Raw genomic sequence first — 26997 nt, forward strand, 5'->3', positions numbered from 1 at the left:
AAGGAATGAACAAAGGGGGAGAGTGAGTTGAGTCAGTGAGCAGATAGTTGTGTGTGACAAATGGGGGACAAACAATTACAGTTTGTCTTTTTACCACAACCTACATTAATAAACTACAATTAGATGAACGTTTGTGTGTACAAGTAGATGCGTGTGTGAGTGTGTAAGACAGACAGACAGATAGATAGATAGATAGATAGATAGATAGATAGATAGATAGATAGATAACCTCCTTAATCTTCCTGTCATGTTTGGGTCAAGATTTATCATTCAGATTATATTTATTATTATATTCAATTTAATTTTTATTAGGTATTTATGCTTCTGCAAAAGGCTTCATGCCTTTCAATTAGAGGAGAAAAATGTGTATGAACATGAGATGTGTATGATTGTGTATGAAAAAGAGGAAGAGATAATTACTGATGGTACTATAAGAACACTGATGAACGTCTTTCAGTCTCCATGGATGTAAATACTGATGTATGAAATATGTGAAAGATGTGAAAGAAAGATGGAAGTGAAAGACGAACACAGAAAAAATAAGTACAAGAAAGAACAGTAGATAAAAAAAGTGGGATGGCAGGAACTACCTTCTGCTCGGCTATCATCCACCATCGGACAGGATGTCCGCACCGAGACAAAGCTTGACTCAGAGTGACTGCCTCGGCTATCCACTGCATAGAGAGTAAACCTGAGTAAGAAAGAGAAGCAACAGTGACATAAGTAATATTGTAAATGTGATTATAGTCTCTAGACCAGGGAAGAAAGTCTGGGCATCAGAAGTGAGCAAGAAGTGCTCAAAAACCATTGCTTAAAAGCCATTACCAAGCAACCGAGCAAGACACTTAACCTCTAACTACTCTGGTAGAGCTGCTTAGTGCGGGAGCCAAAATACAAGACTGTGTAGTATGTGGGTATGTAACCCTCACTCCTCACTGCATTGAGTCTATAGCTGTAAATAAGCCAACTGGCTTGGTTACGTAAACGCTAAAAAAGGTGGAGTACAGACAATGCGATAAAGACATTATGCATGGAGGAATAGGGATAGAGAGAAGAGGGAAAACGAGAAAAGAAAACATGACATGCCTTGACAAGTATGATCTTTAAGAGGCAATAAAGTCAATAGAATCAGCCAATAAAATACACAATGTCCTCTATCATCCACCATGTCATGAAAATATAGGACCAACAAAAGGCAAAACAGATCGGGAATAAAGGAAACATTTTGTCACCCTGCTCAATCACATCCAAACATCCATTTACAACTTGTTGCATGCTGAACACAGTGCAGCCACTCTTTATACTAAACATGCAGTTTTTATGAGCTACTATTGACAGCAGCTGAACCTCCTTTGAATAAAGCCCTCACTCAGAGAATGTCTTGTGAACAAGGGAACCAAGGATTCTGGGATTTAATTGTTTCTGAAAATGGGTCCAGCCAGTAACACGAGGTAAGAGGGAAGAGTAGGAGAGGGGCAACTGGCCTGACTCTAAGGACTCTATAAGGACAAAGTTCCTCTCTTTGAAAATGTCAAACATCAGATTTTTTGGGTTCCACGAAAGATTCCAGGACCACTCAATACCCAGATAAGATACCATGGTGAAGGGGTCAAGACATTCTCATGGAAGATGAGATACATTGAGAAAATGCAACGCATTTGAAGTAATGTAGGGCCAGACAGTTCTGAATGGAAAACAAGTGACCTTTACATGTCCTTTTGAAAATGCCAATATGTACACTTAGGCACAAGTAAAAGTAGGAACTGGTCATACTGAACCTAAAAAGGAGGGAGGATGGCCAAAGATAGCAGACATTCAGACATCAAGGTCCTTCCATGAGTAAGATCGCAGCAGCATTTCCACACAGTTACAACTGTAAAACATCAAATAGCCATGAAGTGAACTACAAAAACCAGTGACACAAAATGAATAATTGAGAGGGAATGTGGATATTTTTCATGGCATTCCAATGCAAAATAATGGGGAAAAAAAAAATCAAAAGAATAAACAGATTTAATTTTTCTTTGCTCTTTCACAAAACTATGCTTCTTTTCTTTCTAAAGCATCTTATTTTTGCTCTGCCTTTTGGGAGCTTGTTCCAATGATGTCGAGTGATTGTTTTGTTTGTAATATGGCCTGTTTGGACATTGCTCACATAGTTTGTCTGGTCTTGTTATTCAGCAGGGTGGATGCGGTATTCCCCAAGAACCTCACAAAAGATGCAGGGGCCTCGCTGGCTCCTTTGCCCAGCAAAACAATGCCGGCATATAACAGTCACATTGTTTAAATTATGTGGCCACATAACTGGCAGATGGATAAAGTGAGGTGGAAGAGGGGAGGGGAGCAGAAGGAGGAGGCGGGATATTTATCAGGGCAATTTGTTAGAGTTTAGTTTGGGACCCCAGACGTGAGCCTGCCAGCCCATTATTGCTGTTTTTGGTTGTTTAAATGGTTGGCATCAATGACAGGTACTTTTTCCTTCCACAGCCCCTAATTATACCACTATTATGTATTAAAGCCGTTTCTGTTCTGAGATTAAGCCTCTCAAAGACTGAAATGTGGAGATCTGCATTTAGTATGGTTAAAAGAGGGAAAAAGTGCTCATTATGTGAGAAAATGAGACCTCAACAGAAAAGATATTTCGGAAATGTTTTTTTTTTTTTTTCAGATGTTTTGATCTGACCACAAAAAGGTACTTTGGCCAGGGGTACAATCCCACTGTGTTCACTCTATGCTCACTCAGATGACAACTGTTGATGAAGTTCTTATCCTATTCACAGACACAGACTCAGGTACAGACACATACAGGCACCGAGGGGGGCTGAATGGAGCGGTGGATACACAGAGTCTGTGGTGTCTGAGCTCACTACTGGCACTCAGTGATGATAAGGATCGCCTGGGAGAACAAAGGAACCAGCCGCGGTCTGGCCTGCCATGAGAATGTCAAAACATCAAGTAACAGAATTGGCAAAACACACACAACCACTACCATACCCACCCACCCACACACACACACACACACACACACACACACACACACACAAAAACACACACACACACACACACATGCACACACTTTCCTTTGTCTCTCCATCTTTCTCTCTCTATCCACATTGCTTGCATACAGCTCAGATCTGTCTATCCCTCACTCCAATTCCCTTTCTCTCTCTCTGTGTCTCTCTCTCTTGTCTATTCCAAGGCTGTCTGGCTGCACCCAAATTGTTTGGAAGTGGATTGGTTTTGTCTGTGTGCCATAGTTTTGAAAGCTCAGCAAACAATGAAGTGGACAAATGGCGGATTAATGTTTGTGTAAATTAACAATGTTACCATTAAAGTAACCATTGTCCTCTAATTTAATGAGACAGCAGAGAGATGGATAAATGGGAGATGGCAAGATAGAGAGCTAGAGACAGACAGAGCGAGAGAAAAGGAAAGAGAAAGGGAGAGAGAGAGCGAGAGAGCAAGAAAGAGAGATGGAGAACAAGAGAGAAAGAGAGAGAGAGAGAGAGAGAGAGAGAGAGAGAGAGAGAGAGAGAGAGAGAGAGAGAGAGAGAGAGAGAGAGAGAGACAGCAAGAGAGAATCAATTAGGGCAGTATTTTTGGCATGCTGAGAGAAGCCAGGGCAGCAGGGGATGCCTTTTCCATGACATCAGCATTTGGACCTACATCAGTTGAGCCACTCCACAAATCAATCAAAGCCAAGGAGAATATCATTCCTGAGTGTTTGAAGAATTTGTGGCAGCCACAAAAACTCGTTCATGACTTTGATCGAACTCTTCAGGTCCGATTGGCAGCAAACTTGTCCAGAGTCCACAGCTAAATAAGTGTGATTTGGTAATAATGACAATAACACATTACAAAAGTCCTCTGATTTCACCCCATAATAAATCGCCACATTGAAATAAAGTATTGCAAGTATACAGTAGATAGTGTGCAGGAATTGTTTACCCATAATAACCCCATAATAAATGAAATAGTGTCACAGTTGTGTACCGGATATTTCTGGGAACTCCACAGTGTCATCATTTTTCTTAGTGTAGTAACAGTATTTTGAATGGCATTTCACATTAACACATCGCAGAACAATCCATCCATAAGTGAGGACCATTGCCAGAAGCTTGTAAACAGGTCATAACCAATAACATGACAAGATTCATATGCAGAGATATGTGACTCATTGGCATTATTGAGGGAGAAGAGTTTAAGGATCTAGTGAAAGAGATGGAGCCTGGATGTAAAATTCCAAGCCGGACCACAATCTCCAAGAACATAGTAAAGCTGTACACCACTCATGACAATATACGGACCATATTGAGGGATAAAACCATCTCTCTAACAACTGATGGATGGACCTCTTTGGCAACAGATGCTTATGTGACTGTTAGAGCTCATGTCTCAGATTCGTGAGAGCTCAAGGACTATGTGTTGTGCACTAAGGAGCTGAGAGGGAGCAATACAGAGGATCACATGGTGGACAGCATCACCAGCATTTTGCATAACTTCGACATCTCCTATGAGGCGATCACTGCTATCACCACTGACAATACACTATATGAACACTGTACATCACTTAGGGCTTGTTAACATGCCTTGTTTGGCCCATACATTGAACCTGGAGGGTCTGGAGGTGAGAGCCAATGATATGGACATTTCAAACTAAAGAAGACAGCAGTTCACTTTGGAAGATCCCCAACAGACGGCTGCCTGCTAGAAGAGAAAGAGCAGTTTCTTGGATTAAAAAGGGAGAAACTGATCAATGATTGCATCACCGGGTGGAACACAACGTATGACATGATATGTCATGCGTCCAAGCAACGGGCAGCTGTGGTAGTGGTTACCTTTGACATACTTAAGCCTTTCAAACTGGCAACTGAGGTCCTTTCTGCTAACGCCTATCCCACGGCATCAGCGGTTCCACCCTTGCAGCATGTACTGGTCTCTAAGCTGAGCTCCCCTGAGGCACCACACACCTCTGCAATCAAAGACGTGGGAGGTAGACATCTTTTGCTGTCATTGGTTAGTTATGTCAATAAATAGTAGATAATATTGCTTATATTTACCAAACATCATCTCTTATTTATAGCCTAACTATTGTTTTCCTTTTAAAGAATTACGCAACCTTAAAATCATGTTGCAAACAAAACAGGGCCTAATATTTTTTTCTTACTCTCATGATGATGTCCAATTTGAATATGTGCTACAATCCAGCCTGTGAAAAATGGATGCTCCTCAAAGAAATGGCCTTTCTGGATACACACTTTCATTCTATCTCACTCCTGCAGATTATAAATTGCTCACCAAGTTGCTAGGCATGAGTCAAGAGTGTGTTATCTTCCATCATCTTGCCCAATCAAACAGGGACCAGGGTTCGTTAAAAACAGGCTTTCCTTTTCAAATATTAGCAGTCTCTTCCAGATGCATAAAAGTCCTTTGACTGCATGGAGTGGGGATATCTTTCCTACACCCTAGAAAAAGAGAGTTTTGTAAAAACATTCTGACAACTTCCGGCTTCTTTACTCAGAATATTTCCCCCTCCAGTGGTTGACTAGGCAGAGCTGCCCTTTCAGCCCCTTGTTCTTCGCAGTGGCCATTCAGCCTCTTGCCATTGCACTGTGGTCTGACCCACTGGGGTATTTGGGACTAATACAGAGCAAAGGGTCTTGCTGTATGCTGATGATTTACTTCTGTATATATCCAATTTGAACGTGGCTGTCCCTGTTGTCCTTGACAGTCTGAATTCATGTGGTTCCATCATGGATTATGAATTTCTCTAAGAGTAAGATCTTCCCATAAGATCAGCCCATAAATAACCATTGCATGCTCTGCCTTTCAAAGTGGCACAGGGTAAATTTACATATCTGGGGGTTCATATCATGACCAAGTTTGAAGATCTTTTTGAGAGTAATTTTACCCTCTTGTTTGCCAGTGTGAAACAAGACTTTGCTCACTGGTTATTGGTTTACTGTCCCTGGCAGCAAGGCTTAATTCAGTTAAAATCAACACCCTTCCAAATTTATTTCAATACATACCTTTTTGTCCCCAAAGCTTTCTCACTCTGATCCTAAAATGTATCCAGCTTTAAGGAATGCTTTAAAGTTACACAAGGCTTTCTACAGTGACCTAAATTGATTGGACTACTGGAGTAACTACTGGAGAAATTTTCACTTTGCAAAATTCACATTTTTTCAGATAACTGCAACCTTGCAGTTTTGCCCATAATATGAACCCCCAATTCCCCTCTCTCCCAGAGGCCATATCATTTGATACTTTTTTAAAACCCTTACCCATTCCCACGGAAATGATTACCCAACTTAACACTCTTATTGATTCCCTCCAGGCTACTACTTTAGCCAATAACAAAACCTTGTGGGGGGAGGATTTGGGAGACAAGCTCACAGAGGTGGAATCAGTATTTTGAACAATGTTAATTCATCCTCTATTTGTGCCAAGCAGAGAAGCTTTGTTTCCTGTCTTTTCTCATGTAGCTCAATGTTCACCATTTTGTGCCCATGAGATTGCCCTGTTCACTTGGTCTATATAACACCCAGGAGAGTCATGCATACACATACATATATGTAGTATACTTGAACGTAAATATACCCCCCCACACACACATGCCTGCACACTCATATATCCGCAATACTATGTCCATACGTGTCCACACAAACTGTTGTTCAATGCATTATTGTTTTTTCTTTGATTATAGTGAATCTTATTAAAGTACCAATTGATCTGGGCTGTCGGTGGTTCACTTACTGGCATATTGACTCTGCCACTCACACACACATACTACAGGTTGGAGGGAGGAGACGGTGTCTTTGTTAGCACAACTACCCTACCAACTACCGTGTTTGTGCTCCCCCTCATGGGCTAGGGACAGCAAAGTCAGGTCAGTCAATCAGTCAGTCATCCGACATTTCACTCCCTGAAACGAGTGACAAGGAACCTGCGTCATGGTGTACAGTACGGTTATAAAATGAACAGTACGTTTATATAGTGAATAGTACGTTTATATATCTTTTGTTGTGTTGATTTTTTACTTGTATACAATCAATGAAAACAAAGTAAAAGTTCAATTATTAAACTTTAACTATGAATTTTCACACATGATCCCACAGGAATCATCTAATTGGTCGTTCTACTGTTAGTTTAGAGTTGTTCTGCTGATAAAGTCCTTTCGTTGAGTCATTAATCCTGAGCCTTTCAACATTCCAAGGTAAATATGAGGGGGGATGCATTTTATTGTTAGTACAGTCGATGACATTACTGTCATTTGTGATTTATTTCAGTACGTCACAGTTGTTACTGAGACATATACATACTTTCAGGGCGGGTTAGGGTTAGTTGTCAAGTTGATAACTTCAGTGTTGACAAATTGACAGCATTTGCCATTGACGTCAATGTCAACCTCAAACTGTTAACCAATGTCATCATAACCCACAGGCGTGCAAAGTAATTCATTTGCACACATGTGGCGTCGTAGACTAGTTGTCACCACGGCAAAATCCAACCAATAGACGTTTATATATTATTATATTATATATTATTATATATATACGTTTATAGCAGGACATAGGTTCATGGTCGGATTTCACTAAACAACTTTACATTGGCTACAATTACATGCAAACAAATAATGTGATTATTGCTCTTACTTAGTCTCTTATTCAGACTGAATGGCCATTTCATTACCACTCTATTATTCAGCCTGAGATTGCCTCCTAGTTAGCCATTTTCTGTGTGTGGAGGGGGGTTGATTTTCCCCTAACCAATCACTAGTGACTGACATAGTGACTGATGTATCCGGCCACCAGCGTATTTACCAACTTCACAAAGAATGTCAGTCGATTTTGACAAAAGTAAAGTTTTTCAAAGACAATATGTTGTTTAAGGGGGTGATTTCAACAAATATTATTGAAGCAAAACCGTTGCACGAACGGTTCAAAATTTTGTTCCCCCCGCAAAGGCGCTTATTGGCTCGATTGTTGCTTTTCTGTAGAACAAGCTGTTGACTAGAGCAACACCAGACTCTGAAAAAATCTGAAAAGTGGGCCAGTCTGGAACCAGGCTAGCTCTTACTCTGTTATGAGAATAATTTGATGAAGCTGTTTACATAAGCAATAAAAGTAAATATTCCTGTGTATATGCCATGTCAAGTCCCCCGGCTATTCAATGTGTAGGCTACATCTGCAGCCCCCCTCCATATGCTATAATATATTATACATAGGCTATAGGCTAATATAAATAATGTGACATCTCCACATGAGCATTCCCTCCTTTCATTCAAACTTCAGCCATGATTCTGCTGTGCAATGCCCTGTTGGTACTTTCCTACAATAGCACCGTGGGACTGTACAGCATACTGTAGGTACTTGTTTCTCCTTTTGCTTTGTTGTACTTTGTCTTCAATTTATTCTGTGGGCCCATCCTGTTCACAACAAATGCTCTGCTGGAGTTCTATTGTAGTAATCCATTACCAATTTTTGTCTTTTGTATTGCCTCGTACACTACATTATTTAGTGTGCTCATTCATGGCAAGAAAAAGGAAAAAAAATAAGATCTTGGAGGAAAAACACTGCATGCTATTTCATCCCAGAGTGACATTTTATGTGCAGCCAGGACTTTTCTGCTGTGTAACCAACAGCTCTTGCTCTACTGGAGAAAACTTTGGTCTTCCTTGCCAGACATGCTCTGGGGAGGCCTACAGCGATTGGGCTCTACGTGACTTTCTCCAGTGTTATATATGCAGGTTTGCAATTCTAGTGAATTATTTGCACCTGTGTTCATTTGCATGCCCAATCTTAGTTAATATCTTGCGCATGCGAGACTTATTGTGCCTGCGTTTGTTTTTGTGCTGTGTGTGCCCATGTTAGTAGATCCGGGTCTCAGAGGTAATGGTGCTAACAAAACATTTTTCTTTATCTGTGTAACTCTTTACAAGAACTAATGCTCATTCTGTACGCTGCTGTTCCTGTTTATCTTTGTCCCATCTTATCATTGCCCAATCAATCTGCTTGTTGATCTTGAACTTCCTGATAGATAGAGGACAAGTGCTAGAACCCTACCTGCCAGACTCCCACTCTGTGAGCACAGGTGAACTACAGCGAAGTGTGTATGTTACATGGCAAGCAGCAGATTCTGGAGCTAAGGCAGGAGGCTAGAGGTTAGAGGCACTGAGGGCACAGAGAGGTCAGGACTACCAGGCAAGTTAATATTTTTAGTAGTGTAATTTATGGTCTATTGTTTAGGTGCAGTGTGCTTGCTGGTCTGTTGTTTGTTAGTAGAATGTTTGCTGCTCTCTTTAGCCTGTAATTATTGTTACTATTCATTATCTGAGCTGCTGAGTGGGCTGTTTCAATACAAAGGGTAAGCTGTCTCATTAGCTTATTGCTGAGACCAATAGCGAGTTTTTAAATCATTTGGTAAAATATGGAACTAAGGATAAGCCTAAATTTAAATGTAGAGTAGCATAGGTGACTATAGCTGTATTTGGTGTTGAGCATGTGTGGAGGGGGTTGGCCCTGGGATGTCAGAACTGTTGAGCCTTCTGGAGGTGTTGTGGGCCTAATTTAACAAAACATTGGTGGAGGAAGACACCCTCTTGATAGCCCCAATGACATGCCCACATGCACAGACTCAACACTGTACCATCTAGATTAGATGGGTAGTGACTGGTGCTGTCTATCTGATGGTCCTACAAATATTTGACAGTGTAGCCTGAGGTTCTCTACGGTAACTATTTATGGTTTAGTGCACCCTATTTTACCGTCTGAATTGAGCTTTTATATGAATGCACGCCCTGGATTATGGCACAAGGGATTGTTACATCATATCCTGTATATTGGTAAATGCTGATAACCTCCTCAAAATCCAGCTTTTGAAATAGGGCATGACACACAGAATAGAGCCAAAAGCATTTTCAGTTTGCAAGGGAACATTAGGGCCCTGGCAACCTTGCAATGATCAAGTGTAAAGCCAATGCCAGTGGAAGTCTTATCGGGCTTCTGATTAAGACAAGCAGAGTTGGCTGCACAGAGGTGAGCCCTCCGACGTAATTCCGACGTAAATTGTACTCTTATCTGGGAACAAGAAGACTGTGGGGGCTGCCTAAACAGAGATAACACTGCTACACAGTTAGCAGTTAGGCTCTTGCACAGGTTTTTGTAAGTGCAAGTTTCACAGGATAGCAAACTGTCTGCCTCTGGGCATAGCTTCAGTGTTGAAAAACAGACAGGATAGAATTTGGATACCTCGTCTCACCTTGTATGACAGGCCAAAAAGGTTATTCCCCCTACCATCCCTCAAAGGTTAAAGCCTGGCTGTTTCTTCCAGAGGTGCAATGATCGGCTTCCCAAAACAAACCAAGGTCAACAAACAGCAAGATGATCATGAACAGAGAACACTGAACACTAGTTGGAAAAGCTAAGGGAAGAAAACAGTGGGTTCCGTGCATCCGATGACAGCATCCCCCACCAACATCTGGGGCCTGCCTGTTTCACCCCATGTAGCTGCTCTTGCAACTTTATTTCAAGCTGTAGAGGGAGGTAAACATTTAAGAAGAATAAAGTGCTTATATCAAATGCACATCACAGCAACGCCCCCTGGGAAGAAAACACAGTCTTCTAGGCCTCTGAAGACAAATTTATTGCCAGTCTGAAATGTCCCTCTTAACAGCTTAACATATAAGTATCCAACTGTGATGATATATGGATTCATAAAGGCATGCTCAAGCAGAGCTTTGAGCTACCGGAGGCTGAGCAGTGTATAAGCATCGCTGGCAGGGCCACTTATGGAACATTCAGGAGTCAACGTCTGTGTGGACTCAGCTGTTTTCATTCCATTTCTCCACTTCCTTACTAATAGGCATTTTACTTTATAGTGATAGGCCTACTTAGAATGACATTAAATGTACCCTTTAGTAAGCAAAACCAAGGTCAAAGAACATCTGCAAGTCTTTTAAATTTTTGTTGATTGAATCATGATACAAAATATAAGACATGAATTATACCTCATCCACACTTCATTTAATCATGGTTCGATTAGGGTTGGGAGAACATCGGGCATGATGCGGTATCCTTATGACCAGTTGTCATAACCAATGGAGTATTCCCATTCACTAATAAACCCAAAATCAGCCAGGGCAAGCAGACTGGCCTCCTCATTTCACACTGTGACAGTTTGGCTTAGTTCTGTAAATGCATGATGTGTTAGGGTGATGACCACAATGGCTATGACCACATGTAATGACCATATAACCTCAGGCTAGGGTGGTCTGTTAGCTAACTACCCCAAAACTCTAAGCAGACATACTGGTCAGAGCCTCCTGATTCTGACAAATACTGCCTTTTGACAGTGATCCTGCTTATTTGCAGTGATCATGTTTTCCGCTGCAGCAAAAGACCTCATGACCAAAGAGAACAAAAGAGAACAGCAGCATCCACCACTTCCACCATGGTGAGAACCAAATATGGCTCCCTGGTTAACTCGACCCAGCTGTGTTCAGGAGTGGGTAACAAAATGCAACCCCCTAAAACAAAATAACATTTGCAGTGGGAATTGTAGACACCCAGGGGAGGATGTGGTATTACTGATATTTGCCCAGTCATCGTTGTTTAGGAAAGATGCAAACATGGCCACAACATAACGCTTAATAAAAGTCTTTTTATGGTAATGGGAAATACTGAACTTATAAAAATGTGGTCAGAAGAGAGATGAAGTCAATTGGGTTGCAATAAATTGCGAGTCAATACAAAGAACAATATCACAGAATAGGTGACTAGGACATACACTTACATGTGAAAAGTTTATTTGAATGGTCATTTTCCATGTCACAATTCCAGACTTTTGCTGGCCTAATTAGAGAAGATTGGCAGCCTCTAACAGCCTCTACACTGCATTGTATATTTTATTATTGAAGTCTCCTGGATTGCTATGTGGCATGAGGGGATATTGCTTTGCGGCAACAAAACAGGAAAAGGGATGCTGGGGATTTCTTGCTGCACAAAAAAATCTGAGGCTATTAGAGTTTATTAGTTAAATATTAATTAAATAATTTGATCGGCTGTTATCCTTCTTGCTCTTCAAAACAAGCGCACCCAGAGTGACATTAGGAATGGGCAGAGTATCACAATTAATTTAACAATGATATATTGATGTTTAAAAATGATACCTATAGCATCTTTAAAAAAGACTCTTACAGAAAATGGTTTCTATAGAAACTTATCCAAGACAAACCAATAAAGGACCAAGTTGCTCAATAGGACTTAATTTATTGCGGCATCATGTTGTGTAGAGGGGATAGAAATTTTTGTTAACCTTGAGCCCGGAGCTGTTTTTTTGCCTGACCAGCCCAGACAGTGACACATTACCCTCACTGGCCATAATTTGAATGTTCCATCTGATAGGAATGTTATGAGGTAGTGGTCAAATATCCCCATCAGGCTAGTGTCCGGAACTCCATTGTACATTTGAAAAAGAATGCTACATTTAGACAAGTCCATTACTTTTCACTCATAGACGATCACTGGGAAACCATTTAACACAATAGGTATTAAAAGCAAATGAACAAGGAAATGGGGTCATTAATTTCAATTCTAAATGAAATACATTACACTCCTCAAGTGGAACAAAAACAAAGCATTAAAATTATGTTGTCCAAAGAATGGCAAATTAACACACAGTTCCATGAGGTAGTGTTATCTAAGCCTGAGAAACCACTCATTCCACCACGCACACACACACACACACACACACACACACACACACACACACGCACACACACACACACACGCACACGCACAAACACCATTCATGTGGAGGCTTCAGGTTAAAGGAAAATGGGAAAATACTAAATCATCAAAATAACCAATCTTAGTAAAACCAAAGTGCCATGAACTAAAACCCAATCACCCTCCCCACTGAAATTCAATTCATTTTATATTTCTTTGTTTACTGATGAGTTTCTAGAAGAGCTTTGATGTTGGTGTCTAGCTTTCTTTTCTTGGTTTTCAGCTGATCATCCTCCTCCTACACAACCATTTGTTTTTGTGTATTCTGTTTTGTCTTCACTCTTCTTTCTTTCCTCATCCAGGTAAGTATGGGTGCGCTCCAAAACCCTGTGCCGGTGCACCGCTGATTACGCTGCGACAAGGGTGGAAGGAAGCGCTTCACCCAGTGCGCCACTTACTATGTATTGCTGCATGGATGGTAGTAGCCTAAATTGTTTAAATGGAGCATAATCTGACAGCTGGCGGTATCTCCACTATAGTAAACAATAGACAATGGCAGAGGACAAAGTAAAAACATTTCAGCCTTATAATTCAATATTCAGCAACATTTCTTATTTCTAAACAAAGTAATGGAAACACGAATACTAACACTTGTGTTTTGGTACCAAACTGTGCAGCGAACTCACGTTGTTTACCTACCTGTCATCACTATCCATGCTTGCATTTGTACCCCTCGCCGACTTTGCCAAACTTTCAGATAGGCGAGAGTGGCACGACCACAGCTTTAAATGGAGTAGAAACCACACCCACTTGGCACAAAGCGACGCACCGACACAGACTTTTGGAGCGCACCCTATGATACCTCTGTCTTACCATGCCAGCAGAATGAATGAGCTCTTCTGTTATGGCAACTTAAGCCACTCCACCCATGTTTTGCATATGCTCCACTATCGCCTGTTGTGATTGATATTTTCAATGTTTTTGTTTGTGTAATTCTCTTTCAATAGATGCTTGACCGTGAGACAGTAATCGTACCTTTTGGACCACTTTCCAAAGATCTTGAAACCTTGTGCAGCTGTGCACAAAAGAAGGTATCCAGTCTGGAGTGGTCACCGATGGGACACTTAAAAGTATCTTTGCTTGATTTACTCTCCTGAACAGAGCCCTTGAATTGAGTATCCTGTCACATTTTCTGTCATTGATTTGTCCAGCACTAGAGGTGCCAAGTACCTTAAGAGGGTATATTTTTCCAGCAGCTTTTCCACAACTGTGACAAGGAACTCCTTGGTCTCTTTTTTACTTTAAGAGATGCTCTTTCTGAGGCCTTCTTTATCACTTTGAGAAGTCTGTTTGCCACAACGCCTATGTTTACCATAGCTGAATCTTTGTCATTGGCTTGATCACTATATGTCCTCTGTGAACAACATAGCAGGTGTTTTTACTCTCTGTAGGACATCATCAGTGACAAATCTCTGAAGTAAGTGCTTTATATTGTTGAACAGATTGCTTGAAATAAAAGGCAAGAGGGTCGCATTCATTTGATATTTAGCCAAGAATGGTTGACACTCGTGTAATTGAAAGAAATGGTGGTCAGTGCATGCTTGCTTGACAGTTTTGAATGATTTGTTTACTTACTATAGCACTTTGCCTACAGTGGCACTTGAAACATAAGTTTGGATGTGTGGCCATATCTCAATGGTCCTCTCAAGCACTGTCACATTCTCCAGCCACCTGTGTTGGCAGTGCTTCAAGAGTCTGTTACCTTTGTGAAATCCTCTCGTCTGGCTGGAGAGTCTTTAAAAATCCAGTGAAATTAGTTTAAAATGTGCTCAATGTCCCAGCTGGTTACACTGCTGCCTTCTTTAAATCCATTATGCATTATATGTAGTCCACAACTTCCCATTTTGAGAAGACTGCATCCAATCACCTCTTCAATATCTTTCAACAGTGTGTCAAAAAGTTTCCAATTAAAGGCCCATGCATTGACAGTATAATTCTATGAATTCCTGCAGTGTCACAGCTGCTTCATAGATTCTTGCACAAGTCATCTGCACATGTATGTCGAAGGAAATGAGAATAAAAGCATGTTTTGAGCAAGATATGTATTTTCAGACATATGTGACTATGGTATAAATGTTTTAGTATTGAAAGGGAAATAACAGGGCCAAGTGGCCACCCCACTACAACCAACTCAAGCGCCAACAGCAGGTGAAGCAGCAGAGCTGGCTGGCCCAAGTGATGAGATTTGGTTGGACTCAATCAATGCCATGCCAGTTGTCAGAAAAATAGAGTAATAGTAACATTAGCTTTAAAACAATCGTAATGATCCTTCAGCTAAGCTATAACATGCATTTCATTATTCTTTTGACGGTATTTTTGCCAATATTACTAATATTAATCTGTGTTAACCAACAAGAGCTGCTCCAATTTTTCTGCTGGCTAGCCTGTCATCTCATCTCCCTATAAAAAGCATTAGCTAACATCTTATCCGTCATCAGTCGCTGCAGTGGAGTTGGTAGCACCGTTAGATGCAGATGGCTTGGTGTAGTATGACGTTATGCTGTGCCTCAAGTCAACTTGAATAATGAATCATGTTTCTTCCCCTCCATGTGGCTCTAGATTGCTGCCTCTCCCAAGTTGAATATATTAAATGTCTTCTTCCATGACTTGCCCTTTGGTCTGTCTTAGCATCCCTCGACGACCAACTTCCACATCTAGGGTCACTAAGCCAGCTCTCCAGAAACGTACAGTTCCCCAGTGCCAATGTCAGGTTCATGTGTGTGACTGTGTATGGTTGGATAAAAATGTTCTCAAACAACAGCTTTGTCTTCTTTGCTTCCATTCAAACAGTAAAAATGCACACAAGCTCAGCGTTAGAATCAACGGTACAATCTAAGCTGACAATGATTACTTTTTATCACAAAATATAGAAATGGTTTTGTCTCGTTAATATATAGTATATACCCTAATTAAAACACACATTTGGAAACATAACTTTCCATAATTTGAATTACCATTTTCTATGAATTTCCATTTAGACCTGGAAATAATGAAAGTCATGGTTAAAGGAAACTTAAACCATGAATACTTTCCAGACCTAAGCAAGAACCTTGAAAAATCCACCCAATATTGCCTTCAATCATTCCTTTAACTTCCCTTTACTTTATTATTTCTGCACCAACTACTACAGCACATCACAATTTATGACCTCATGTTTATTCATACCATGAAGAAATAAACAGCCTCAAACAATCACTTAATCAATCAGCACCGGAAAACTGTGGACTTGGGAAAGAATATGGGCAGGCTTACTTGTAGAGGCTGTCGGGTTCCAGGCACTTGAAGACCACTGAGTACAGTACAGAGTGGGGATGGTCTCCACTCCTCCTGCCCGCAACGACGCAGGACGAACCCAAACCAGAGAACAGGTCATCCACCAAGCTCAGGACCTCACCTGGTATAGAGAATAGGTGGGGAAAGAAAGAAAGAAAGAAAGAAAGAAAGAAAGAAAGAAAGTTAATTTTCTGTACAGTAAACCGTTCTCTTTACTGTTTAACACTTAGCATACATTATGCCAAAAAAATAGAAAGAAGGGGAACTTGTCTTTCAACTTTAACTTTCACCTTCTGTTCTTAAAAGTCCAATGCCAAGATGTCCTTGCTTCACACGCCTCATGTTTCAACATAAAACAAACAAAAAAAGAACAAAACAAAACACAAAAAAACAGGCACAGTCATGAATGAATTTCTATATTTTTTAGAGGAGAGCCTCTCTCTCCACCAATGATTGTGCCATTTGACTCTTGTGTTGTGAGCCATTCTGAGTTTCACCTCTGCTCGGTCCAGTGGGAGCCATTTCGACAGCACCGAGCCCAAGGCAAAATTAAATATGACTTTTTTCTGGCAGGAGCCCCTACACGGTACATTATAGAACTGTAAGAAAACAGGATTTCTTTCCTTTATGGGCACATGGTACTGTTACAATGATATCTCACTGAGCACCCTGGCGTCTCACAAAACACCACTTCACAAGTTGTGAAATATCTTTCATGTCAGCTTACGGGAAAGGCAAGCGACACACACTTGTTCATTTAGACACACACACAACACCAGTTTCCAGTGCTCGTGGGGGTGATGGAAAAAAGAGGGAGCTGTCAAAACAGTTTAAAAGCTCTCAAACGGTTGGATTTCCAACTATTTCTACAGGAGGTAAAGGGCAGCTTAGTTTTAGCTTATGATACATGGGCCAACTTATAAACACAGGGAGTAAGTCTGGCTGGTAGGGCACAAGGGGATGGTAAGAAAAGGTTGCAGAAGAGAGGAAAAAGAACTGCACGAATGAATGATTTGACCTTTTCACAGAAAGAGCTCTGTGTATAGGAGGTTTCCCTCAAACACATTCCTGCACCGCTGAGTTCCTAGTTCCAGGGTTGCTCTTTCGAAGGTTTTCCCTCTCTAAACATGAATCTCAAATTGGATTCATTTATTCTGGTGTTAAACCTGTTTAGGATTGCAAAAGTGCTTCTTAATATGGCCTACTCTTAATTTGTAATCTGAATGTTTTTGTCAGAATATCCTACAAATATCCTATGGATGCTGATGAAGGAATATGTTTATGCAATACATTTCAAGTTGGGATTTTCATTTGTTTGCATTCACTATAAACAACTTACATCATCACAATCTTCCATGCTTTCATTCTCCCATTCTCTCCAAGACCACCTGCACACAGAGCTTATATGTATTTTGATAATCTCTGGATGAATCCTTACTCAAAATGAAAAATAACATGGGAGAACATGTTGACTCAAGCTCAATCATTGTATACATACAACAATGCATTCCTCTGCTTCAAAGGTTCTCATAATTATTTGCATAGCCTAATGGAAACCTGTACTTGCAAGAAAACTTTCATCACACCTGTACTGACAGGGTGCAACAGCGATGCACTGTCTCTTTCTTAACCGGACAGATCCTCTTAGTCTGTCTGAGGAAATTCATGCCAGAGGTTTTACATGTTTGAGCATTTTTAACAGAAGTGGGATAAGTTACACTGTATAACATATTTGAGGAAAGCCATATTGTCTTAGCAGGGCCAAAGTGAATCTCTTTGATCTGGCAGTGGAGGAGCTGCACTGTCCTCCAATCCAGGAGAGGGATTTAAATAAACATCTGCCCATTATGAGTCCACCGTATGTGTGGCCTTGGGCCACATATTGCCGAGCTACCGCATTACAATTCATGGAACAGATCTGCACTTCATTTGCTTGCCTTCTAACTTTTTAATTATTTTTTTGTTTCTGCCATTTGTTTTTCTTTTTTCCATTTGTCTGTCTTTCATTGGGGCCACCTGTTTTGTGTTAGCTAGGGATGTGAGGTAAGGATCAGGACAAAGTTTTGCAAGGTTAATTCAAAATGGCATAAATATGTATATAGCACATAGAATGTTGACAAGAGACAATGGGGATTTTTTCCATTAGTCTTCTTTCAGTTCATCAGTTGAAAAGCACGGGCATGCGGAAATGTTCCATTCTCTTGTTTTCCTTGCAGTTAGTGTATTTAGGGAGGCCAAGTATGTTAACACACCAAAAATTGGTGGAACAATAAATTATCCCTAGCAGACTACTTAATCTTTTGCATAAACAATTGGTAATGATCTATTTAAGATTGACTGTTGACCTGATTCGGCCTGCCCCCAGTATGCCTTTCAAGTCTTTCCCCCCACCTTTCATTGCAAGCAACTATGAGAGGAATGCCCAGTGCATGCCAGATTTCTGCTACTTCACAAAGGCTAAAAGTAGAAAGAGACAGCTCCAAATACAGCATGGACAAAGGGGGAGTGAAAGGGAGGGAAGGAGAGAAAAAAAGAGTGAGAGATAAAGAGAAAGAAACGAGAGGGGAAGGGAAGAAGGAGGGAGAGAGGTCTGAAGTTTTATGTTTCTGGATGTGGTCAGGGAGAGGAATGATGTCTATGTATGTTTTGATAATCAGAATAAATCAGTGGGCTGATGCGTGACTTAGTACAGTCCAGGAGCAACCGCTTGTGGGTTCGTCAGTGGGGGTGAGTTGATGTATGTAATTATCACATAATCCAGACTTGCAAAAGTCCAAAGCCAGACAGACCGACTCATGCTCCCATTGCATAGGGAGCATGCCCACCCATGGCTGCCCACTTACTCACTCTAACATATAAGATACTGCGCATTGCTGGGTCGCATCACTCACATCTTCCATAATAAAGATGTAGCCCATACACAACAGACAGATGCACACACACACACACATGGACAGTACAGTATCCACATTTCACAGGAGACCTTCGCGAAATAAAAAAAAAGGAGAGTAAAAGGGACAGAAAGGGCAAGAGAGACAAAGAGAAAGAGACGATATGGCAGGTTGCTTCCATCCGGAGTTCTGCTGCTGCTACTTCTGCATGCATGGCTAGCTAAAAGTGACATCGTCTTCAGATATGTTCACATCAGCTGGTTGCGGGATACATAATCCACATACCAGATGATAACTTCCTTTCCCTCTTTCCTCGGACTCACTTTCTCTCTCTGGGCTTTTAGTAGTAGTAGTATGCGTCCTAACAAGAAAAGAGAGAGAGAGAGCGAGCAGACACACATTTTTACTACCTATGTGAACTACCTTGACACCTTTAACTTCCTGTGACTGGCACTGAAACACCTTGCCAGATGCAGCCCCCCATTCACCCCAAGTCTCACCCTTTATTCTCACATGTTCTAAGTGACCCCCACCTTTACCCCTGGCCCAAAGTCAGCCTTCAATTTTTGCCCTGCAAAATGAGACCTGCTACTCCATCCTTTTCCAAATCCCATCTCAAGACTTTTGCCCAGTCTCCTGTCAAAAAATCAGCTTTCTGAGACAATTGATGTAACAGCCCACTATTCCAATGATTTCAAAAACAGTTTCAAAACAGTCTTTTGTCTTATGTATTAATGTACCCACCCAACCCCCACCTGTCCTTCCCACTACTCCTGTCCCCTCCTTTCCCAGCCTCAGTTCCCGTTAGCCCTATCTCAGCCCTCTTTCCTATGGAGTGAGACCACTGCCACATGTTGAAAGCTTCAAGCCAAGTTTTGAAAGGTTGAAACTTAGTTTTGAAAGCTTGAAAGTTTAAGGATCAGTTTTGAATCTTTGCAGGAATTGATATACTGATATACTATTGTTATACTCGTGTTTAAGGTTCCGTGGTCGTAAGAACGTTCTGCACACTGACAAGTGAAAACTAGCTTAGTGCTAGGTTCAAGCTTGCCACATGTATTGTCTGTGAAGATGACCAATATAACAGCTATCAAGCCCAAGTATATTAATTGTACACTCAAAATTTCCAATAATTCCCAGCATCTAAGGCTAAGCTAATGACAACCTCAAATCAAGAAGACCCAAAGTAACCTGCTTAGGTCCATTTAGCCCTGTAAAGACCAAAGGTGGCCGGGCTTTTGCCGTCAGGGCTTTGGAACGGCCTGCCTAACAAACTCAGGCTGATCAGTATCATCTTTTAAATCTCTTACTTACTTTTATTGTAAGACCTTTTTATAACCAGATATATATATATATATTATTCTTATCTAAGGAAAACATAAGTTGTGGGTGCAAGATACACGATTCTAGAGTGATATTGTGCTGATTACGCTTTAATTTATAGATAGCAAATTTGAGTAAGGACATTAACTATTAACTTCAGTCAATATCAATCAATTTCGGCTAGCCAAGTAGCCAGAGCAACCAGGAGGAGTCGTTTTTGGCCCGGTCTTTGGCTTCTCTCCCCACAGAGAGCCTGCAGTGGCTCCGGCTGAGGTAAAGCAACAATTAGCCAACCTCTACACATAGCCTCAGCTGCTAAAGTTAAAACAACTGAATGGGCATTAAGACAAGGAAATGAGCTGAGGGCAGGGCCATTTGCTTTTTACGCCAATCATCTGCCCTTTTTCGAAATCCAAGCCAATCATATGCCGCCTTTCACACTGAAACTGTTTTCATGGCTGGACAGTCAAACAGTCAAAGGTACATCAACAAACATGGTCTTAAGCTGCAATATGAACACAACTGAGTTCTTGTATCATAATGTGATTTGATACCTAGAGTTGTTCACTATCTCACAAACTGATACTACTTTTAATACTTTTCCCACCACAAAAAGATTGTGTGAAAGAGACAGAAACTGAAAGAGATAGAAACAGGCAGTAGGTGAAAATGGCATGTCCGATTTGTGAATTTCATGAGACTGTATGAGAGTTAGATAGTAGGAAAAGTAGTGGGATAACTTTATCTCTATTTTAATTTGTTGTCTCCTGGCTCTATATTAATGTTAATGGCTACAGATGGAGACATAACAGCTCATGAAAAGAGAGATTGTTGATCATTGCTAAGGCAACAGCATGACATTGTTAAATAAGCATGTTTGATTTATGTAATCAGAATTACTTTGTTTATGATTTTGATATTGAAATGAATCATACTGACATGCACTGATTTTATTTATTGTAATTATTCTGATGTGATTTGTGTATATAATATTGTGGCTATTAAGCTGAATGTTATTGTATTTATTGTTCTTGATCAGTAACATTTCCTTGGTAAAACAATCACATATTTCACCATTAGCCCGAAAAGCCACTGAGAGCCAGTCTTCTCAACATTTTGTCTTTTTTATTCTTCCGGAATAAAACTTAAAACATGCTACTCTGATCCACTTTTGCTGATTTATGAGAGTTTAACATAGCATATAGCTGTGTGCATTTTCTTGCTCCATTCATACACGGTGTCTCTCAACCAAGCCTACATACTTATCTCTCATTACTTTAATTGCTGGCATAATAGTTTATAGCTTTCAGATGGCTCTGTTTAAAAAGGATTTGACGATTGGGAGCTGTAGGTTGCCTGATCAGTCTCAGCTGGGTTGCCCGGGTGAGGGTGTATGATTGTTGACAGACCCAAAATACCCAGTGACTGAACCCACAACAGCAGCTCGGTGCTATATGTTAAACTCTCATGAATCAACAAAAGTGAATCAGAGTGGCATAATCAAAGCTTTATTCTGGAAGACAAAACAAAAAGCAAAATGTTGAGTTGGGGTCCCATCAGCCAGACTGTTCAGGCTGATGCTAATTGCAGACTTAACTGATCAAGAACTGTAAATACAATAACATTCAACAATCACAATGTTATATACAAAAATCACTAAGTCAATAAATAAAATCAATACATTTCAATATGATTCATTTCAATATCTAAATCACCATAAACATACTAATTGTCTGAGCAATGGTAAACAATCTGCCTTCTCATCAGCTGTTATGGCTCCATCTGTAGCTAATAGCATTAATGTAGAGCCAGGAGACAACAAATTAGAGATAAAATATAGCTTACCACACAACCATTTAGAGATAGATGTTTCAGCCGAGCCAGGCAAAAGTTAAATCTAACTCCCATTGGCATAAATATTAAGCGGAGCAGCATGAAAACAGCCGTTAGCCACTCAAGCAAACTAGAAAAATAGCTAGCTTAATGTAGTAGCATAAGGCCTTGTGTCAAATAACATTATAGATATATGAGTAGACCAATTAGATCAAATATACCACTGACAATAAGAATAAGTGCTTTGGTGACTTTGACCCGCCTGGAAGAATAAAGAAGTTGTTCTGGCCTTCAGTGGCTATTCAGGCTGATGGTGATTGCCAACTGAAGCGCTCACGCTGATGTTCTTGTGTTTTACATACATGGGCCAGGTTCCTAGAGCACCTCCTCTTTTTGCATTCTTTGTACGGAATGGAAATAAAGTAATGTTGATCCAGTACCTCGACCAAATGTCCATAGTGCACAAAGGTCCCAGTGGTCAAATACTCTAACCAGAGCCATCTGACAGTTATAAATGGGCTAGTGTTAGCCTGCTACTTTTCCTCCCTAGAAATGTCTGGTAGTATCGATTTGTGCGATAGTAATCAACTCTAAGTACCCAAGGAAGGCCATCTTTTTTGGTGTACTGTTGATTGATCGATAGGATGTCCAGCCAACAGACTTTGCACAGTGTCAGTGTGAAAAGCGGCATAGGATTGGCTTGGATTTCGACAGAGGGCAGATGATTGGCCATGAGCAAATGGCCCCACCCCCAAACCACGCTAGTTTACAGGACTTAAAGTACAAGCTGACAAAACCTGAAGCTAGCTGTGAAAATTAAGCATGAAACTTTGTGAAGAGTGCTGTAGCTTTGTGATTTCATTACATGTAACCAACCATTAATCAAACTAATACAAACATGAATTACAAGTATTCAAATATTTTTCACAATTATTCAAACTGGAATTACAAAGACTACAAAGAGATTTCATAGAGGTTTTTTATTTGAAATGTATTAAACTTTCTTACGACCACGGATCCTCAAGTATGAGTACAAATTAATTTCTGCAAAGATTCAAAACTGAGCTTCAAACATTCAAAACTAGTTTCAAGCTTTCACAATTTGGCGTGAAGCTTTCAACATGTGGCAGTGGTCTTGCTCCGTATCCCTCCAAATCAACCCTGTTTGCCTCAAAGCATAGCCCTGGATCTGGTAGAGCCCTGGTTTACCTTAGCTCACCCCCTTTATGTAGCACCTTGCCCCTGCCAAAGCTCACTATGGGCTTGCTGTATGAGAAAGTACACAGTGCAGCACAAGCGCCTTCCCGCCTTCATTCATTCAGCACCACACTGGGAGGGGAAGTGGTGAGTGTATGCATGTGTAGATTGGGGGGGGGGGTTATGGTGTCTGCCAGAGGAGAGCGTGAGCCTGCCTCTGCATGTATACACAGTTACACAAACTAATAAACACACAAACAAACATACACACTGCAACTCTCACATTAATGGCTCAACACAAACTCATTCTTAAAGAGATGTAGCAGATTTTAAAGGATACAGGTCTGTGATAGTGCTCACAGCCTGCAGCTCGAGAGGGACTTCTTCTTAAGTGAGATAGCCTTGGAAGCCATAGGTCTTTAAGGGTATGTATGTGTGTGTATACTGTGTGTGTGTGTGTGTGTGTGTGTGTGTGCATGTGTGTGTGTTTGTGTGTGTGTGTGTGGCGGGGGGGGGGGGGGGGGGGGGTGTTACATATTTAGGTCAGGCATTACAATCTGTCTAGGTCATGCACAAGCGTATTATGTGGCAAACCCTCCATGAAGCATTCAATTCACCCCTGGCCTTACACACAAATAAACCGTAAATGGGGTAAATAACCGCGCCGGGGTAATTGTTATTCACTGTTTCCAACTTCCTAGAAAAAAAGCCAGTGACGTATTCTAGTTGACACTTAACAAGTTCATGGCAGAATCACATGGTATGATTCAACTTCTAACTGGAAGTGTAATTACAAGCTATTGGCACACGTAGTCACATATGGCTGTGTCTCTGGAAGTTTGCTAATTTCCATTGAGCCCCCTCAACCACCTACTGCCTTGGAGGTGGCACACTCCTATCTAGAATCAGTTAATAATACTCAAAACCTAATCTCAATTGTTGCAGCAGAGGATCTTAAAAACCCACCCAGAAGCAGCATTTATGGGTCTACTTCTCTGAGGGGTTCCTCATGGGTAGGCCTGTGGCCCGTCAACATTTCTGTCAATACCAAGGGCAAAACGGCGCACAGCTGGCAAAAATTAAGGCCCCCAAAATTCTATTACGGTAGAAGCCATATTGCGTGATCTCCAGTTTACATGGCGATTAAAACCTCATGGTAAATGCCAGGTGACCTCTCCTTATAGTAAGCAGAGAGGGGAACAAATAATTGCAAATCATGGGAACATGGAGAGAGGGGCTGCCGGACAGGAGACTGGGAGAACCACACTGATTCAAACGTACACAGGCACACACAACCGTGATGTATTTGCAGACGCACATACATACTTACACTGCAAATGTGCATGAGTTTTTACACATGTACAGACACACACACAAATACACACAGACAGACAAAACAGACACACACACACACACTCACATACACACACACACTTACCTTATTTATCCTTCTGTGGCTAGATGTGGAGACTAGTGGGTGCATGGTGGCATATCGTCTGATGTTGGGAGCCAGACTCGCTATGCTGTGAGCCCTGACATATCATTTCAATTACACTACTGAATGCAGGCACAGTGTAATTGCCTCAGTCATTAGCTGTGTGTGTGTGTGTGTGTGTGTGCGCGTGTGTGTGTGTGTGTGTGTGCGTGTGTGTGTGTGTGTGTGTGTGTGTGTGTGTGTGTGTACTGTGTACTGTGTACACGCTCAAGGTCAGTGGGTTCACACGTTGAGATTTTTTTTCTACCCAAAGAGGAAATTTGAGGGAAAGTGACAGAAAAAAACCAAAACACTGTAGTGAGGCACTGTTCATTCTCATGCTTAGTTAGGAGGAGCTGTTATATTTGATGTATAAGTGTATGTAAATTCCTGTATGGTGGATGAGTGCAGTGATGGAGCTACACTATACTATCTATATCAATGCAGCTATTGTAAGTAATTTCTCCATCCTTTATTCTGTGTTTGGGAGTAAGGGAATAGAAGTGAGAAAGAAATCCTGAGAAAATTAAATACAAATTTAAATAAAAATTAAAATAAAGGACATTTTGGGCTTTTTTCAGTATTTCTTTGTGTTAACAGCTGAAAGACATTGGAATACTGTCTAACTTGCAGCTGTTTACAAATGTTTTAGTTTTCAATTGCAGTTATTAAAAATGAATTTTGCACATATTATTAAGCATACTGCATGATAAATGAAGGCCACTGTGGGCATTGAACAAACTTTCTGTGGATGGACCACAAGAAGTAAAACATACCTCAAACTACTGAGTATCCTAGAAACTCTATAACTGTGTGCATTTAACAGAAGGTAGGTCTGCGATTAGACATGTTCTCCGGTGTCTCTCACTGCCACACTAGCATATTAGTAAGGGGACATTTTCAGCCACTTACTCTTAAGGGCATTTTCACACATAGTTAATTTAGAGCAGTTATTCCAAATCCTGGAACAGTTCCCCCTTTAGTTCAGTTTGTTTCGGCATATAAGAGCACAGAGATCGCAGTCAGGTGCGGACCAAAACAATCGGGCTGAGATCATTTTGAGAGGGTTTTGGTCTCGGTACATTAACACATGAACCCTGGAATGGTTCATCGGGAGTGAGAATGTGATCTGACCAAACTGCAAGAAGCACTGTGTATTAGTTGGGTTTCATCATTGAAATTTGTGGGGTACCAATGCGTAAATACAAAGTAACAACTCGTCCCCTGATTCAGACCAAAGCAAACAGAGGATAGGTTTGAAAATGCCCTAAAATTTGTTCCATGATGTAAATGCATTTTATCGGAGCAGAATATGTTGTCGCTGTTTTTTGGCTAGCTCCGTTGATGGTGAAGAAAAAAAAGGCACGGAGAGAGAACCCAATACTCATCGTTGGTGGACCAGCTAATGTGCAAAACTGGGTATCACTGTCATGCGGCTTGGTGTTCTTGATGACTGAGATATCATCCATGGACGATGTTTGATTTTTTTCACTAGCCCAGAATTTTGGTTGCTGAAAAAAGACAAACGGAACATGTGGTCATCTACACTGTATCAATAAACTCTGAATTCGATTGCTGTGGATGATGTCAAGTCACATACAAATGGTGAATATTACTCTTATATGCTAAGCTCATGGAAGTACATATTATTATATTATATAGCTAAGCTACTTAACATTAGGCTTGTTTGAGATGAGTATTGCCTCACCTCAAAAGTAGACCAGAGTATGCGAGTGCAGTCGGGGGAATGGTCAAACGGCATGCATCATGTTGGACAGATCTGTGTTCATTCTAGCAATTGCGTTTGGGTTCTTCATTGCTGACTAAGTGGAAGCTATGGAAATCTCATTATTTTTACATGAAGGCTGCATGAGAATTGCTTCAAATACTATGTTACCATGGCAAATGGTGAAATCCAACCAATACACTTAACTTACACATAAGTATGTACAGGATGTATATGATGTATGTAGTATGTATATATGATGTAGTATGGTACATAGGGATGGGAATCGAGAACCGGTTCCAGTTGAGAACCGGTTCCAAATTGTCTGATCCATCGGAATCGCATGCCTCCGAGGTTATCAATTCCTTTTATCGATGCCGGCATGTTTTTCTGACAGTTACGCATGCGCATTGCAAAAACTCATGTGTCATGACGTCAAACTCTGCGTCTACGCTGCTGGAAACTTGCAACAAGAAGGGGTCATGGCCGAGA

General features: G+C 40.9%; 1 protein-coding gene across 1 annotated transcript in view; it reads right to left on the reverse strand.

The window, feature by feature from the left end:
• The window catches only part of astn2 (astrotactin 2), a 441429-nt gene that overhangs the window by 4584 nt on the left and 409848 nt on the right, over positions 1-26997 (reverse strand). The window contains exons 22-23 of the mRNA XM_078288520.1: positions 16041-16182; positions 591-691 (exon numbers count right to left, since the gene is read on the reverse strand). Coding sequence (XP_078144646.1) covers positions 591-691; positions 16041-16182 — 243 coding nt within the window. The remainder of the gene's footprint in view (positions 1-590; positions 692-16040; positions 16183-26997) is intronic.

This window comes from Centroberyx gerrardi, chromosome 2 (assembly GCF_048128805.1).
Source record: "Centroberyx gerrardi isolate f3 chromosome 2, fCenGer3.hap1.cur.20231027, whole genome shotgun sequence".
NCBI classification, from domain to species: domain Eukaryota; kingdom Metazoa; phylum Chordata; class Actinopteri; order Beryciformes; family Berycidae; genus Centroberyx; species Centroberyx gerrardi.